Below are 12,636 nucleotides of genomic sequence, written 5' to 3'. Positions count from 1 at the left end.
TGTGTGTGTGTTTATGGGACCAGTTAATAAAGAACACACATTTGATTCGAGACGAGAATCTCAAGAACCTGACGCATGGAATGGCTTTCTGTTTTGATGGGTTTTCATTTCCTCCTGTTCTGGGGTAGCAGAAGCCAGTCCCTCACAAGGCCTCCACATCATTTCTCACCTGCCTGGCTCCTCACCTCTTCCATTCACCCCTGGAAGCGGGATGGATCTGGCGCCCGAAGAAGCTGAGGAGGAGCCTTTTCTACCACCTCCGTGACTTCTTAGTGCAACGTGGACAACAGGGTCTGTGGGCGTCAGAGCACCTTGGTTTCCCCTCTAGGCCAGGGGCAGGAGAGGTAGAGACAAGGGCTGGCTAAGGCCCCAGCAGCCAGAGACGGACTGAAGTGGAAGGGCTGACAGGCACATGATTTAGGGGAAAGGGAATTTTCATACATGTAATTTTTGTTTTATGGGTGGCAGGGCTTATCATCTACAGTGATTTTATAGTTTGACAACAAAACATCTTATTACATTAAAGGGTCTATCTAAATGACATTCAAGTATATGTAAAAGTGGAATTTATTTAACACCTACTACGTCCCAGCATGGATCCACAAGACGGCTAACCCTCATACCAACCTTGCAAGGGAGATATTGTCTGTCCCTAGTTTAGACTTGCAAAAACTGAAGCTCACAGAAGGTTAAATACGTTACCCAAAATACGACTAGTAAGTCACCGAACCCGGGTCCATCTCCTTGGAATCCTGTGTATTTCCCCAAGTCTTCTAACAGCATATGAAAATTCACATCGAAATCAACAAGTGACTGTAATCTAGCACCATAAATACTAAATACTTCTTTATGACACTGAACCAAGTCAGCTTTTAAATTTTATAACTTTGCTTTTTGTTATTTGTCAGCTCTTAACCTGGTTAATATCAGTTCTGTTGACATTGGACTTGGCTCAGGAAATAATGATTGATGAGTGGATTTTCAGCCTTCCTTTGCATCTCTTCTTTCTTTCAGTCCTCTATCGTCTTCTTTACCTGCTGCTGCTATGCTTTACATTCCTCGTGCCAAACATATAGGACTATAAAGGCAAAGAAAATGAGTGTTTCATTGTGACGTTTCAGATTTTGAGTTTCCAAGTCTTTGGGGGTTTTTTTGTTTTTGTTTTTTTTGGCCGCACCACGTGGCATGTGGGACCTTCCCCGACCAGGGATCCAACCCGCGCCCCCTGCAGTGGAAGCGCGGAGTCTTAACCCCCAGACCGCCAGGGAAGTCCATGTACCCGTTTATATCTTCAAGGCAAGGGCTGCAGTGGCATTAAGGGCATCCATAACTCCCAGTGCATCTCCACGTGCCCCGCCCTCTTCTGACCTGCATCCCTTCTCCCGCATTAGCAGATGAGGACACAGGTTCCTAGAAGGAAAGCGACAGACCAAAGGTCTGTTTGCAGAATTAAAACTGCCTTGCAGATGAACTACCCTGTTTTCACAGATACCTGGTTTCCACTGGTGACCTTTAAAAATGTAAGACAAACATAGTACCAGATTTATATTTATGTGATCAACTGGTTTTCAAAGCACAGATATCAATTAATTTTTTTCTCTTTGCAACAATTCTGTGCAGTAGGCACGGGGCCCAGTCACCAGGCCAGTTAGTGGCTGAGTGCTCGGCTTCTAATCCTTGCTGACGGATACATTTTTCTTAAAGTATTTTCTCTTTCCTCATAAGCCCAACATTACAAAGATGTCTGTCTTTTAAAAGAAAAATGTTAAGACTTTATTCAAGATATATATCAGGCATTACAAGAAAACAGCAGAACTCCAACCTTTGGAATACTGTAACTTTACATCCCTTTGATGTACAGTTCAGTGTACTATTTGATTACAGATCATTCTATGGGGATTACAGAAATAAACCAAGGGCAAGTGTACACAGTCACCGTCCAGAACGCCAGCTCTCTGAGTGTGTGCCGTTTGTGAATGAAGCACACATCCTTTACCATTTCCAATACTGTGCAAGGTGAACAACTAGGAAGGTACTCGGTGGTGGTCGTGGTTGACAAGCACTGTTATCACAGACACACGGACAGTATACTACAGAGAACACACATTTCAGAGGCCAGCGAAGTGAGCAAGCTATTCACATAAAGCCAGGAGGGATTATGCCTAACTCTCCAGTTTATAAGTACAATACCACGTCTCATCTTCTCAGAAACAGAACAGGTGCTCAATAGCAAAGAACCGAAAGTTACTACATGAAAAGTACAGACTTTCCAGCTAGCATTTTGTAAACAGCCTGTGTCTGTAAATCAGCCAATTAAAAACATTCAGTTTTATCCTCTAGACAGAACTCCACATCACTACTTGTACACTTTGAGGCGTTCACATTTTACGTCAGTCCACACAAATATACAGCTTGTTGGATAAGTAAACATGTTTTGCCAGAAATATGACAGCTGCTCTCAGTTGTACAGTGGGTGTTTTTAAGAGAGAATCCAACTCCCTAACCAACGCTTGAAGGAAAAATAGTTACATTAAGACAGCAGTTTGGATACCTTTATATTTTTTAAATCTTAAATGAGAACTAATACAGCATGTCTGAGAGTAGAGTGCTTCAAACTTGTTTTTGGTATAGTTGAGTGCAAGCTTCATATCCCGTACTTGTTAAAACTCTCCATTGTAAAATGGTGAAAATATAGCTTGTTCACAATAGGATTTTAATCTCTGCTGCTAAAGGCATTTATTGTTTTGGCAAAAAAAAAATTGCTAAAAAGCTGCTTAATGAGTTAAGCTTTTTTTGCTTTTGTTTCTGATAATTCTGGGTACTCCCAATGACAGGTAAATACATTTTAAAGCATATATTTTTCCTCTGTCTGAAACTATTCAGTGAGCTTGAAGAAAACAGGTTTTCTGTCTTCCCTCGGGGGTTTAGGTATTGGTGGGTGTGGGGCACAGACAATGAACAGACAGCCTCTGTTTGCCCTCTGAACCACAAATTTGCTTTTAGGTTTATTTTCCTAAATCCTTTTGTAAATTACAAAGTCACCTTCAGAGGCATTGTGGGGAAAAGGGATTTAAATATGCACATCTGGTAACAAGCAACTTCAAGTAAAACCCTCTCGGAGGTGGCTAAGATCCAGCCAATGTGTCACCAGCAAAGACTGATGTGTGTTTGCGTAGCTCAGTCTTTAACTGGGCCTGTTTATAGCTGATTGACAGTAGGTTCTATGTGGTACGTAACACTCTCTAGTGTTCAGGGCCTATCTACGAACAAACACAATCCAAGTATTATAAGTAACTGGGTTGTGACCACTGCATGCATCACACTGAAAGGAAACGCCCACTCTAAGCGTAAGTATATGAGTCCTGCATTTAGGCTCGGCTCTACCAGAGCAGCTGCCTCAGACCAAAATGCTACCTTAAACCAGATTCTTCTTTTCAGATAACATTCTCAGTCTAAGCAGGGAGTCCCCTCAGACAGTGATTTGTTCTCTCCCTAAGCGACGCGGGCTTGTATGAAGTACGAGTGCCCACGAGTGTGCGACATCTCTCTGGTTCACATTCTGCACAGGCCAGGAGAGGAACAGAGGGCATGAGCCAGAGCTGCCCGTGAGCTGGGGAGCCAGTCACATCCATGAAGGTCTCGACCTCTGAAACCTTTCTAGAACCCAGCGTTTGGACTGTTACCAGGGTGTCTCAGATGTACTTGACCGCGTATCTGAAACAAAGCATGATCGTAGGGTTGCTTTTGTTTGGGTGGATGGGTTGGTTTTCGCTTAGTGTTTCCTGAAACGAGGCGCTCCCACTGTGGGCTCCTCTACCTGGGGAAATCAGTCACAGCACTGGGTCCTATTATGGAGACACAGTCATCGTCAGGCACTTTTGAACCACTCAAAATGATTCCTTACAACAGCGCTGTAAGTCTACACGCCCGAGAGAAGTTTTACCAAGGGCGAGGCTCCTGCCTAAGACCATGATAAATCCCCTGTAAGGATTCAGAAGCTCCTAATCCTGGATCCATGGGAGAGACAAGCTTCCTGTGACTTTTCTCTTATTCTAGGCTGTTCCCCTGTCTTCGTTACACTCACACCTGTCACTAAAATGTTGCCTCTCTTCATTCTAAACTTCACTCTGGTCTGTTGACTAACCGTCTGAAGGATATGGACCATCGCCCTGCAGGAAAAGGGATGTTGTACTCGAGTTGTATTTGGAAGCCTCATAAGCACATCTGAGACATCCTCTAGAATCAAAATAATTTTTTGCACTTCTGCTTTTGCAGTTTTCTTACACATCAGAACCTCTGGCAGCCCTTGCAAGTCCACTATATTAAGCCAAAAGCCATAAATATGTACATTGTAGAGTCCAAAGTACTAGTACCAAGGACAAAAAGAAGTTAAAAAGAAAACTGCTTTGTTTGCATATACAGGACTAAAAACGAAGTATGCAACCAAGAAATTACAAATGTGCATCCCAGCAGTGGGGGTGATTCTCTTCTATTTCTAAAACACTGCTGTCTGTACGCCAGTCCAGTTGTGGAAAACTGCTGACCCCCGGCACACTACCTTTCCCTTTAGCCTCTCCCCAGCAAAAGAAAGAAAAGGAGGGGGGAAGAGAAACTCTTAAAAGCGGAACAGGGGAGAGAGGAAAGGCCATGTCCGAGGCTGCACACTCAGTACCCCAGCTTGCGGGTTTCTATGTTATTAGTGAATAAATAGCTCTTTAAGGCAGAGAAGAAACATTCTGTGGATCCAGTGCTGTTGGCTCATCTCACTCATGTGGTTTCAGTGGCCGAGGATGAGGTACTTTTCTTCCTGAAGCGAGGTCGAAGGATTCTAGGCGGTGCCTGGTAGAGGAAACAGAAAAAGGACCCCTCAATTTGGCATAGCATGGAAGCTTTCGAGGACAGCACCCGGCTGGGTTTGTGTTGAGACTCCAGCTCCTTTGGTCAAATGCACGCGTGTGTGAAGAGGCTGGTGCGGCTGGGGGCCCACTCGGAGTGTCCACAGTAGGAATCGGAGTCACAGCCCAAGCATCGCCACGAAGCTGAGCCAGTTGAGGAGCCCGGCGCCTCCCTCTTCATGTTCTCTTAAGTCCCTGGATCTCCCAAGTGAATGGCTACACAGAAGGATGACACATCTTGTTTCTGCCTTGAGAGCGAAATGATCTTACCAAGTGACTCAGCAGAAAGACCGCCCCATCTCTTCCCTTGGGAACCAGCCTCGTGTTACTTGGTACGTGCTTCAAATTTCCATCACCAAATTTCCAGTCCTCTTTCTGGAGGTGAAATCCCTTCATGCACAGCAAACCACACAACAGAGGAAACACTGCCTTTAAGTATGAAGGGTTCCACCTCATCTTCCCTACAAATGGCTATCAAGGGACCCCTCCTTCCATGGGACACACAAATCACAGGGGAAGTTACTATCACAGTAAAAGAAAAGGGAAATATTTTCTAGCATAGCACTCAAGGGGGTTCACAACTGGCCCCAACTCTCTGTACTCAGCTTCGTTTTCTACATTGTCCTTTCATACCTCCATCCCTTCTGACCAGAGGTCCTTCCTCCCTTCTCAGTCCTAAGTCACTCCTGAGCCCCACCCACATGGCCCACTCACAGCCAGGATCGGCTCCTTGGTTCTCACATTGTTTAGCACGTGACAGGGCGTCAGAGGACTTCGCGCCCACGGGGGAGCGTGCCTGCTCTGTGCACTGTGTCCCCTGCCACGCTGTGACTTCCTGGGAGCAGGGCCGAGTTCACCACCGTTTCCCAGCAAGGAGCTTGGTGCCCAGCGGGCACACGGAAGGGAGGCAGAAGAGAAAGAAGCAGGAACGGAAGGCTCTGGCCTTCCACATCCTGAGTCCTCACGCTACACCTTTGCGACTAGGAAATGTTTACCAGCCACCTCCGGACACAGTAAGAAAAGAATCGGTGAAACCTCTGTTTTAGGGATCTGCCTCAAGCAGATTAACCATAAACAGTAAAGCAGCTTGCGCAGCTGTACAAAAACAAAAGCAAAAAGGCACAAAGCCTCAGGACCTAGAATGGTTCTGGCACCTCCGGGAAGGAGGTCAGCCTTTCCATGCACTGCCTCACCTGAGGCTCACAAGGGTCTCTGCTCTGTGGGCAGGGAGACTCCCAACTTGCCGCAGATGGCCTCTCAGGCCGCAGTGTTCAGGGGAAGGGGAAGGGGGGGGAGATGTGACGGGACAGAGAGGAAGACTCTGGGGTCCCCCCATTCTGCGGGCCCTGCACCCGAGCCCAAGGCTGGTGACCCTGCACAGAGCAAGGCCCTGAGGCTCTAGGCCTGGCCCTCCTGCTGCCAAAACTCCATCTGCATCTACAAGTGGCAAGAGTACACACATCAAGTGTATTGTTTTGGTCATTTTGAAGGGCTGTGCCCCTTGTATAACATTTTATGAACATCTGTGTTGTACCAGGCACTACGCTGTGTCATGGAGATACAGGGATGAACACGCTTTATAAAAACTTGTCATATAACACATTCTGAGTTTTTCTTCCTCCCAAACACTCATTTGGTTGCTTTTCATTCACACATCACCTTAGGTTGGTAGTTGGGTTTTTTGTTTGTTTTTTTAATCCCTAGGCACTATCTCACCTCTCCTATTTCCAAATAAAAGTAGTAGGGTCTTTTTTACCCCTTGGCAAGTAGCTGGACGCTACCCAGTGGCTTGTCCTGCCTGTTTGATGGAGGGAGGTCTCCCCGCCCCAGGCACTCCGGAGGCGTTGGGTGCCCGAAGAGATGCTGCCCCCAGGAGCCCCAGTTCTCCAGGGCAGAGCCCTTTGTGCAAACACACGCTCCACCCCGCAGCCCCCAACACCGTGTACCTCCAGGGGGAACTCCGTCCTTCGAGGCGCTTTATACTTGTACATGAAATCCAGCAGGTCTTCCTCCTCATCATCGGAAAACGCCAATGGGTTTTGGACCTGGTGAGGCTCCCATGCCTTCACACCACCCTCATTCACATCCCCCTCAACCACTGAATGTCCATTTACAATCTATGCAGAGGAGACAAAGTACAGCGAGGTGGGATCAGTGTCGAAAGGAGCGAAGAAGGGCACGCAAGGTCAAAGTTAGGCACACAGCACGGCAGGCCAGGCCGGTTAGGAGAGCCGAGGCCCCGGTATCCTCCAGCGGTACTGCAGAGGATCCAGGATCATTGCAACTGTGAGACTGGTCAGGCGCCGTGCATGGGAACGGGCACAGGCTTCAGAATCTACTGATAAGCTACCAGGGGAGGTGGGGACAGCGCTGCCCCAACTGAGACATGTCTAACCCTGCAGCTTAGAGCTGTGAGGCCATACCAGAAGAATGCTCCGGGAAAGAATCTCTAGGAAAGATGGTGGCAGTGACCTCTGGAGAGGAATAGCACAGTTTTCTATAATACACACCAGCAATGCTGACAGTGCCTTCATTACACTTGCACATTCAACTCCAAGCATTCTTTAAGAGACAGGATGTAAAATGCCAGGAAGCCTTCAAAGAGAACCTTAAGCAAAGCTATGTAGATTTTTCATTTCAAAGGCCAAGTCCTAGAGGAGCAGAGGAGCCTAGTGGAAGGAGAATCTAGCAGCAGTCTTCCCCTCCAAAACGACAGCAGGATTCCTGTTTTGGTCTGCCGTGACTAATCCACAGGGAGAGCACCAGAATGGATTCATGTCGCTGAGTGCACGGTATTTTTGCAATGTTCAATGCTGAGCATATCCCATGTCATCTGGCCATGTGGTCCTAGCTCAGTCGAGATATAAAATACTTCCTGCCCATACCCAGTTTATCTGACACCCAGAGACACATCTTCCTAGGCTTCGTATATTGTGTTTACCTAGAATCACAGAATGCACAGCCAGGGGGCCCTCAGATCACCTGGTCCGACCACCCCAAGGCCTGCAGATAAAAACCAGAGCTCTTTCTGGGACACCCTGCTACTTCTCCCCAAAACATTTTCAGCCACCAAATGTGTTCTCTCTACCAAAAGGGGAATAACAGCACCCGGTGTGGGCTTAGTAAAACTTAACAGCGGAAGCCTAATCTTGAGCCGCTTTCCGGGTCATTGCTGCTATACTCCCAACAGCCGGCAGGAGGCAGCACGAGAGCAGAGCTGCCTTAACCACGGATTTCAAAGCTGAATCGTAGGCTGGGAGCAACCTGCTCAGACAGCACCTGAGTAAGAGCCCGAGATCATTAAACTTCCTTTGCGTTTTTTGCTCCAATGCATCCCCCAGCCTGTCTCCTCCGGGTTTAGGTTCCCTCTGGTCCCTTCCCCTGGCCAAATCAGCTGCATCCTTAGGACCGAGGAACATGAAGGCTGGCAACTCCAGGGAGCCCTCCCTGAATGCACCGGTCCTGCCTGCCTCTCTACTCCCAGCGGGGCTTGGGATGTGTACCACATGGCTTGTGCTGCGCACCCTGGTTCTCCTGTCCGTCAGTCTCACTGCCTCAGCCCCACAGAAAGCATCCTGAGCTATGGCTGATCCTCCTGGGCCCCTCGGAGCACCTGACCCTGGGGTTGTACCCACAGTGGCTGCTCGTCCACTAACCGAGGTGGAGACCTGACATCATCTCAGAGGGCTTGGCTCCTGTCCCAAATCAGAACTCGACACCTATCACAAGGACATTCCTTCTGGACACCTGACAGGAGGAAAAAGAGACAGGCCAGCCCAGGCCCGAAAGCTCTCGGACCAGGCCAGAAACTGCAGAAGCAGCCTGGCCAGCTCCATCCGCGCCAGCACAGAACCCCACATCCTGAGAACGGGTAGGGGACCGGTTTGAGTCTGTGCCTCTGCACACGTGGTTCCCTCTAAATCCGGGGCCAGGGCTTTCTCTGTACCGATCACTCTGGGGTTCAGAGGGCAGCCCAGAGTCACCAAAACATCCTCAGGCATCGAACAATTCAGCCTGCTCACGTGGTCTGGATTCACCGAGACTGAGCAATGAACCCACACGTTACCAAAATAATAATAGTAATAATAATAACAACAACAACGACTGTCTCTGGACTGAAACAAAAATGGCTTCGAGTTTGTTCTCTACTGCATCCTTGAGCATGGACTAAAGGGTAGAAAAGAAGTGGCCCTCTGGCCCACTAGGAGTGATGGATCAAGGGGAACCCAGATATCCAGGCAGGAATAGAAACCAATCATTCAACTCAGCAGAGGTGGGGAACAAAGGAGGTTAGTGCGGGCAACTTGGGGGCTGGAAGTAGCTTCGGATGGAAGCCACAGGGAGAACCTGCTAAAAAGAGAAGAATCCTACTGCTTACTGTGTTCATGGAGGGGTTTTGCCAAGAATGTTGTTTGTAATGTTCTGCCTGACTCTCGGGACCCGTGAGAATAACCACTGTGGACAAGCTGAGCCTCTGAGCCTCCGGCTGGCTACCGTGTTGTGACACTGAACCTCTGAACTGCGTTTCCCTCTTTGCACTGGCTGCCAGGAAGCCCAGCATCTTGGACAGTCTGTGACTTTGTGACATGCACTTAAACTTTTCTTCTCACTCTGACTCCATCTTACCTGCCTATTCCCTTTCTCTCAAGCTTCATTTTTCTTAGTTGGTTCAATTTATCATCTCTATTTCCACAACCAGACTTAAATCCTTTGTGAAACAGGGAGGCGTATAAATGAAGATATAAACCCCACAGAACCTGGTCCCATCAAGATGGGCACCAGGATGAAGGTGAGTGGCTGGGCAGAAAATTAGATGGTGGGCCTCCTCAGCACTCCTCTCCCTGTAGATCCAAACAGAATTCGTGACTGAATAGGTTCTCACCCAAAAGGGTACTGCTGCCCACATCTTAATACTCTGATGGCTCCTGAAGACAACTTGTATGAGGAACATCTCATGCAAGGTCATGGCCACAACCACCTCCAAATCTCAAGGAACGGCAGCCAAGGCCTTGAGCCCGCAGAGCTGACCATGGTGCCCGAGGCTGCGCAGCCTCTAGGAAAGGACAGGGGTCGTCCTTATTTTCCACAGCGGGGGAGTGAGTGTGTGGCCTTGACTGACGTTCTGTGTTAGCAAACGTGTCTACAGCAGGCTAGGAAGCAGCTGCACCTCTTCTCTCCGTGGAGAGGCCAGGGAGGGAGAAACTCCCAGCCCTCCAAGGCCGAGCTGATCCTTCTGCAGGAGCCCTGGGACCGCCCCCCCCCCCCACCATCCCACCAGTGCAGCAAACACCCCGGGTTAGCAAACACTCCCCCGCAGCACACGTTAGTGGGAGCCCTTCACGAAAGTCAGCAAAGGCATCTGGAGGAGAGCACGCCCATCTGGAACACTCACGTCAGCGTCCCCGACAGCCACCGAGGAGAAAGAAGAGAATATTCTGTTAGGGAAGGACCTCTGGGGATGAAACTCACACACACGTGTGAGTGTTCGTGCACACACACAGGTACACACACACGGACACACGCTCACACTCTGCCCATGCTCCAAACCTCTGGCGGCTCCGGCTGCTGAGGAAAGAAACTGCCGCGGGGCTACCCTCAAGAAAGAGGCAATTCTCTCTCTCTTTTAATAGAGAGGATAAAAAGAGATGACTCTGCTTTTTATATGTCCCACACACTTGATTTTTTTTTTTTAAAAAGGAAAAAAAAACCCACCTCTATGACTAATTTCAAGCAGTAATAGAATTCAGTTTTCAGCTCTATATAACATCAAGGCAGGTAGAGAGAAAAGAGGGGAGAAAGGGCGGTAGGTATGAGCGGGAGAGAGAGAGAGAGAGAATAACAGAAGCACAGAAGAAGAGAGACAGATGTGCAGGAGACAACAGGAAACGATTAACAGATGGGCGGGAATGGAGCAGAATGTTCTCCTGGGGCCCGAGACGCACAGATGGAAGTCATTTCCGGGGACCAGGAGGGCCCCTCTGACCAAAGCGTCTGTGACCCCCTGAAATCCTCTCTCCCAGCATCACTGCCCCGGCCCCGGGCGTGAGACCAACCTCCCCCGACACCGTCTGCTGGCACTTCACACTCACCACCCTTCACCCGCAGAAAACGGGGCCCCAGGGCCATCGAGCTCAACCCACCCCACCCCCCTTTACAGAGGAGGAGACTGAGGCCTGGAGCGCCAAGGGGTTTTCCCGCCATCACAGAGGGAAGTGGGGTGGACAAATCTCTAGCTGGTTCCTCGCAAGAAGACCTTAGGGAGACGGGGAAGAACTCCAGGGCCCTGGGTGTCAAGAGGGCCAAGAAAGGCAGGGCTGGGGCAAAGGCTCCCAGATCACAACCCTGAGCAGGGCCACCCCAGCCGGAGGCCTCCACCGAGCCCCACCTGCTGTCCAGTCCCCAAGAAGCCCCCATCCCCGCAGCTCCCAGGAAGACCGAACTCTACTCAGTTCCCACAATCAGCGGTAATTCTATTTGAACGTACTGGAAAGGCGGCCTGTGATTAGGGAACCACCAGGGGTCACGGGGAGGGCGAGGGCTTCCCCACGCGGACAGCAGCACAGGACAGGCCCACGAGGCAAGAACGGAGGAGAAGGCAGCTCTCCTCTGCCCGGTCCCCCAGGTGACAAGATCCCGGAACGAGAGGCTTTCTGAACGGCTCATGGAATTTACAAACTCAAAATTGTAAAGGGTGACTAGATAGAAAGAACCATAATTGCCTGGGACGCTGTGGTTGTTTCCCACGAACTAGCACGTCCACCAGGCCCGAGTCTCGGCTGCTAGCGCTGGAAACAGCTGCGTGCAGCCCCTCCGTTTCTTTTATCCTTGCTGAGCATATATACACTCCTCTGTTCCAGCACGATGCTGCTCCCCGCAGCCCTGCTCAGGACTCCTTGGACCATCTGTTCTCATTAGGTTTATGGCCTCCAAAACCCCCATGTCTTCTACAGACCTTTGAAAACCTTAGCACTGAAAAGTCTTAAAACTGAAGAACTAAAGGGAAAACAGGACCCTTCTCCCTCCACCGATATGGGAGGCGCGAGCCACGTCTCAGTGGCACCGGGGCAGGGGGCACAGGCAACAAGGGCGCCAGGCGTGCCTCTCTCCTCCCCTCACACCAGCCAGCAGCTGCAGGCCAGGGGCGGCCCCTCTCGCCTTCTGAGCCAAAGGCACCTCCTTGGTGCGGGGGGAGCAAAGGGGGCTGAGCACCATTTCTGGTCCCTCGCATGTCTAGTTAAGGTCAGGGAAAGCGCGGGAGCAGGTCAGGAGGGAAAGTGTGGCTAAGCTATCACCCACACCCAGGGAGGGTGGCAGCAGGGGCCGGCCGGGCTCCCTGAGGTCCCCTGGCTCTAACAGTAATCACCATCGCCGCCCTTCACACAGTCCTTTCACAGACATTCTCACAACAGCACAGGGGAGTGGGGAAGCGGGGATCTTTCTCTCTATTTGAAGCAAATCAAGGCTTAGGGTGGTTAGGTGATTTGCACATACTTACACAGCTGGTTAAGTGGCAAAGCAGGACCAGGGCTCCCTTGGCTGCACAAGGGCCGAAAGCCCTGGGGCTCCAGCACTTCAGAGGAGCTGGGTAAGTGCCTGTGTTATCATCACCCAGAGCACAAGGAACCATGACCCTGGGATGGTTTTAAAATGGCTCCACACATCCTTTGATGCTCCTCCCTTCAAGAGGTGGAGATGAATTCCCCTCCCCTTGCGTGTGGGCTGGACTTAATGGCTCACTTCC

The 12,636-nt window shown here is 49.9% G+C and overlaps 1 protein-coding gene across 2 annotated transcripts in view; it reads right to left on the bottom strand.

Annotated features, from left to right (window-relative positions):
* Nucleotides 1–4,397: 4,397 nt before the first annotated feature.
* REEP1 (receptor accessory protein 1) overlaps nucleotides 4,398–12,636 on the bottom strand; it is a 109,475-nt gene continuing 101,236 nt past the window's right edge. Inside the window, exons 8-10 of one of the 2 annotated variants that reach the window (XM_029232491.1) lie at nucleotides 6,842–6,993; nucleotides 5,166–5,285; nucleotides 4,768–4,839 (exon numbers count right to left, since the gene is read on the bottom strand). In XM_029232491.1, the coding sequence (XP_029088324.1) occupies nucleotides 4,768–4,839; nucleotides 5,166–5,285; nucleotides 6,842–6,993 (344 nt within the window). Of the gene's footprint in view, nucleotides 4,840–5,165; nucleotides 5,286–6,841; nucleotides 6,994–12,636 lie in introns of both variants that reach the window. The other variant, XM_029232492.1, reaches the window with a different exon arrangement.

This window comes from Monodon monoceros, unplaced genomic scaffold, assembly GCF_005190385.1.
Source record: "Monodon monoceros isolate NGI ecotype Baffin Bay Population unplaced genomic scaffold, NGI_Narwhal_1 Super_Scaffold_19, whole genome shotgun sequence".
Lineage (NCBI taxonomy): Eukaryota > Metazoa > Chordata > Mammalia > Artiodactyla > Monodontidae > Monodon > Monodon monoceros.
The sequence above is the reverse complement of the archived record's forward strand: the minus strand, read 5'-3'. Positions and strand labels throughout refer to the sequence as shown.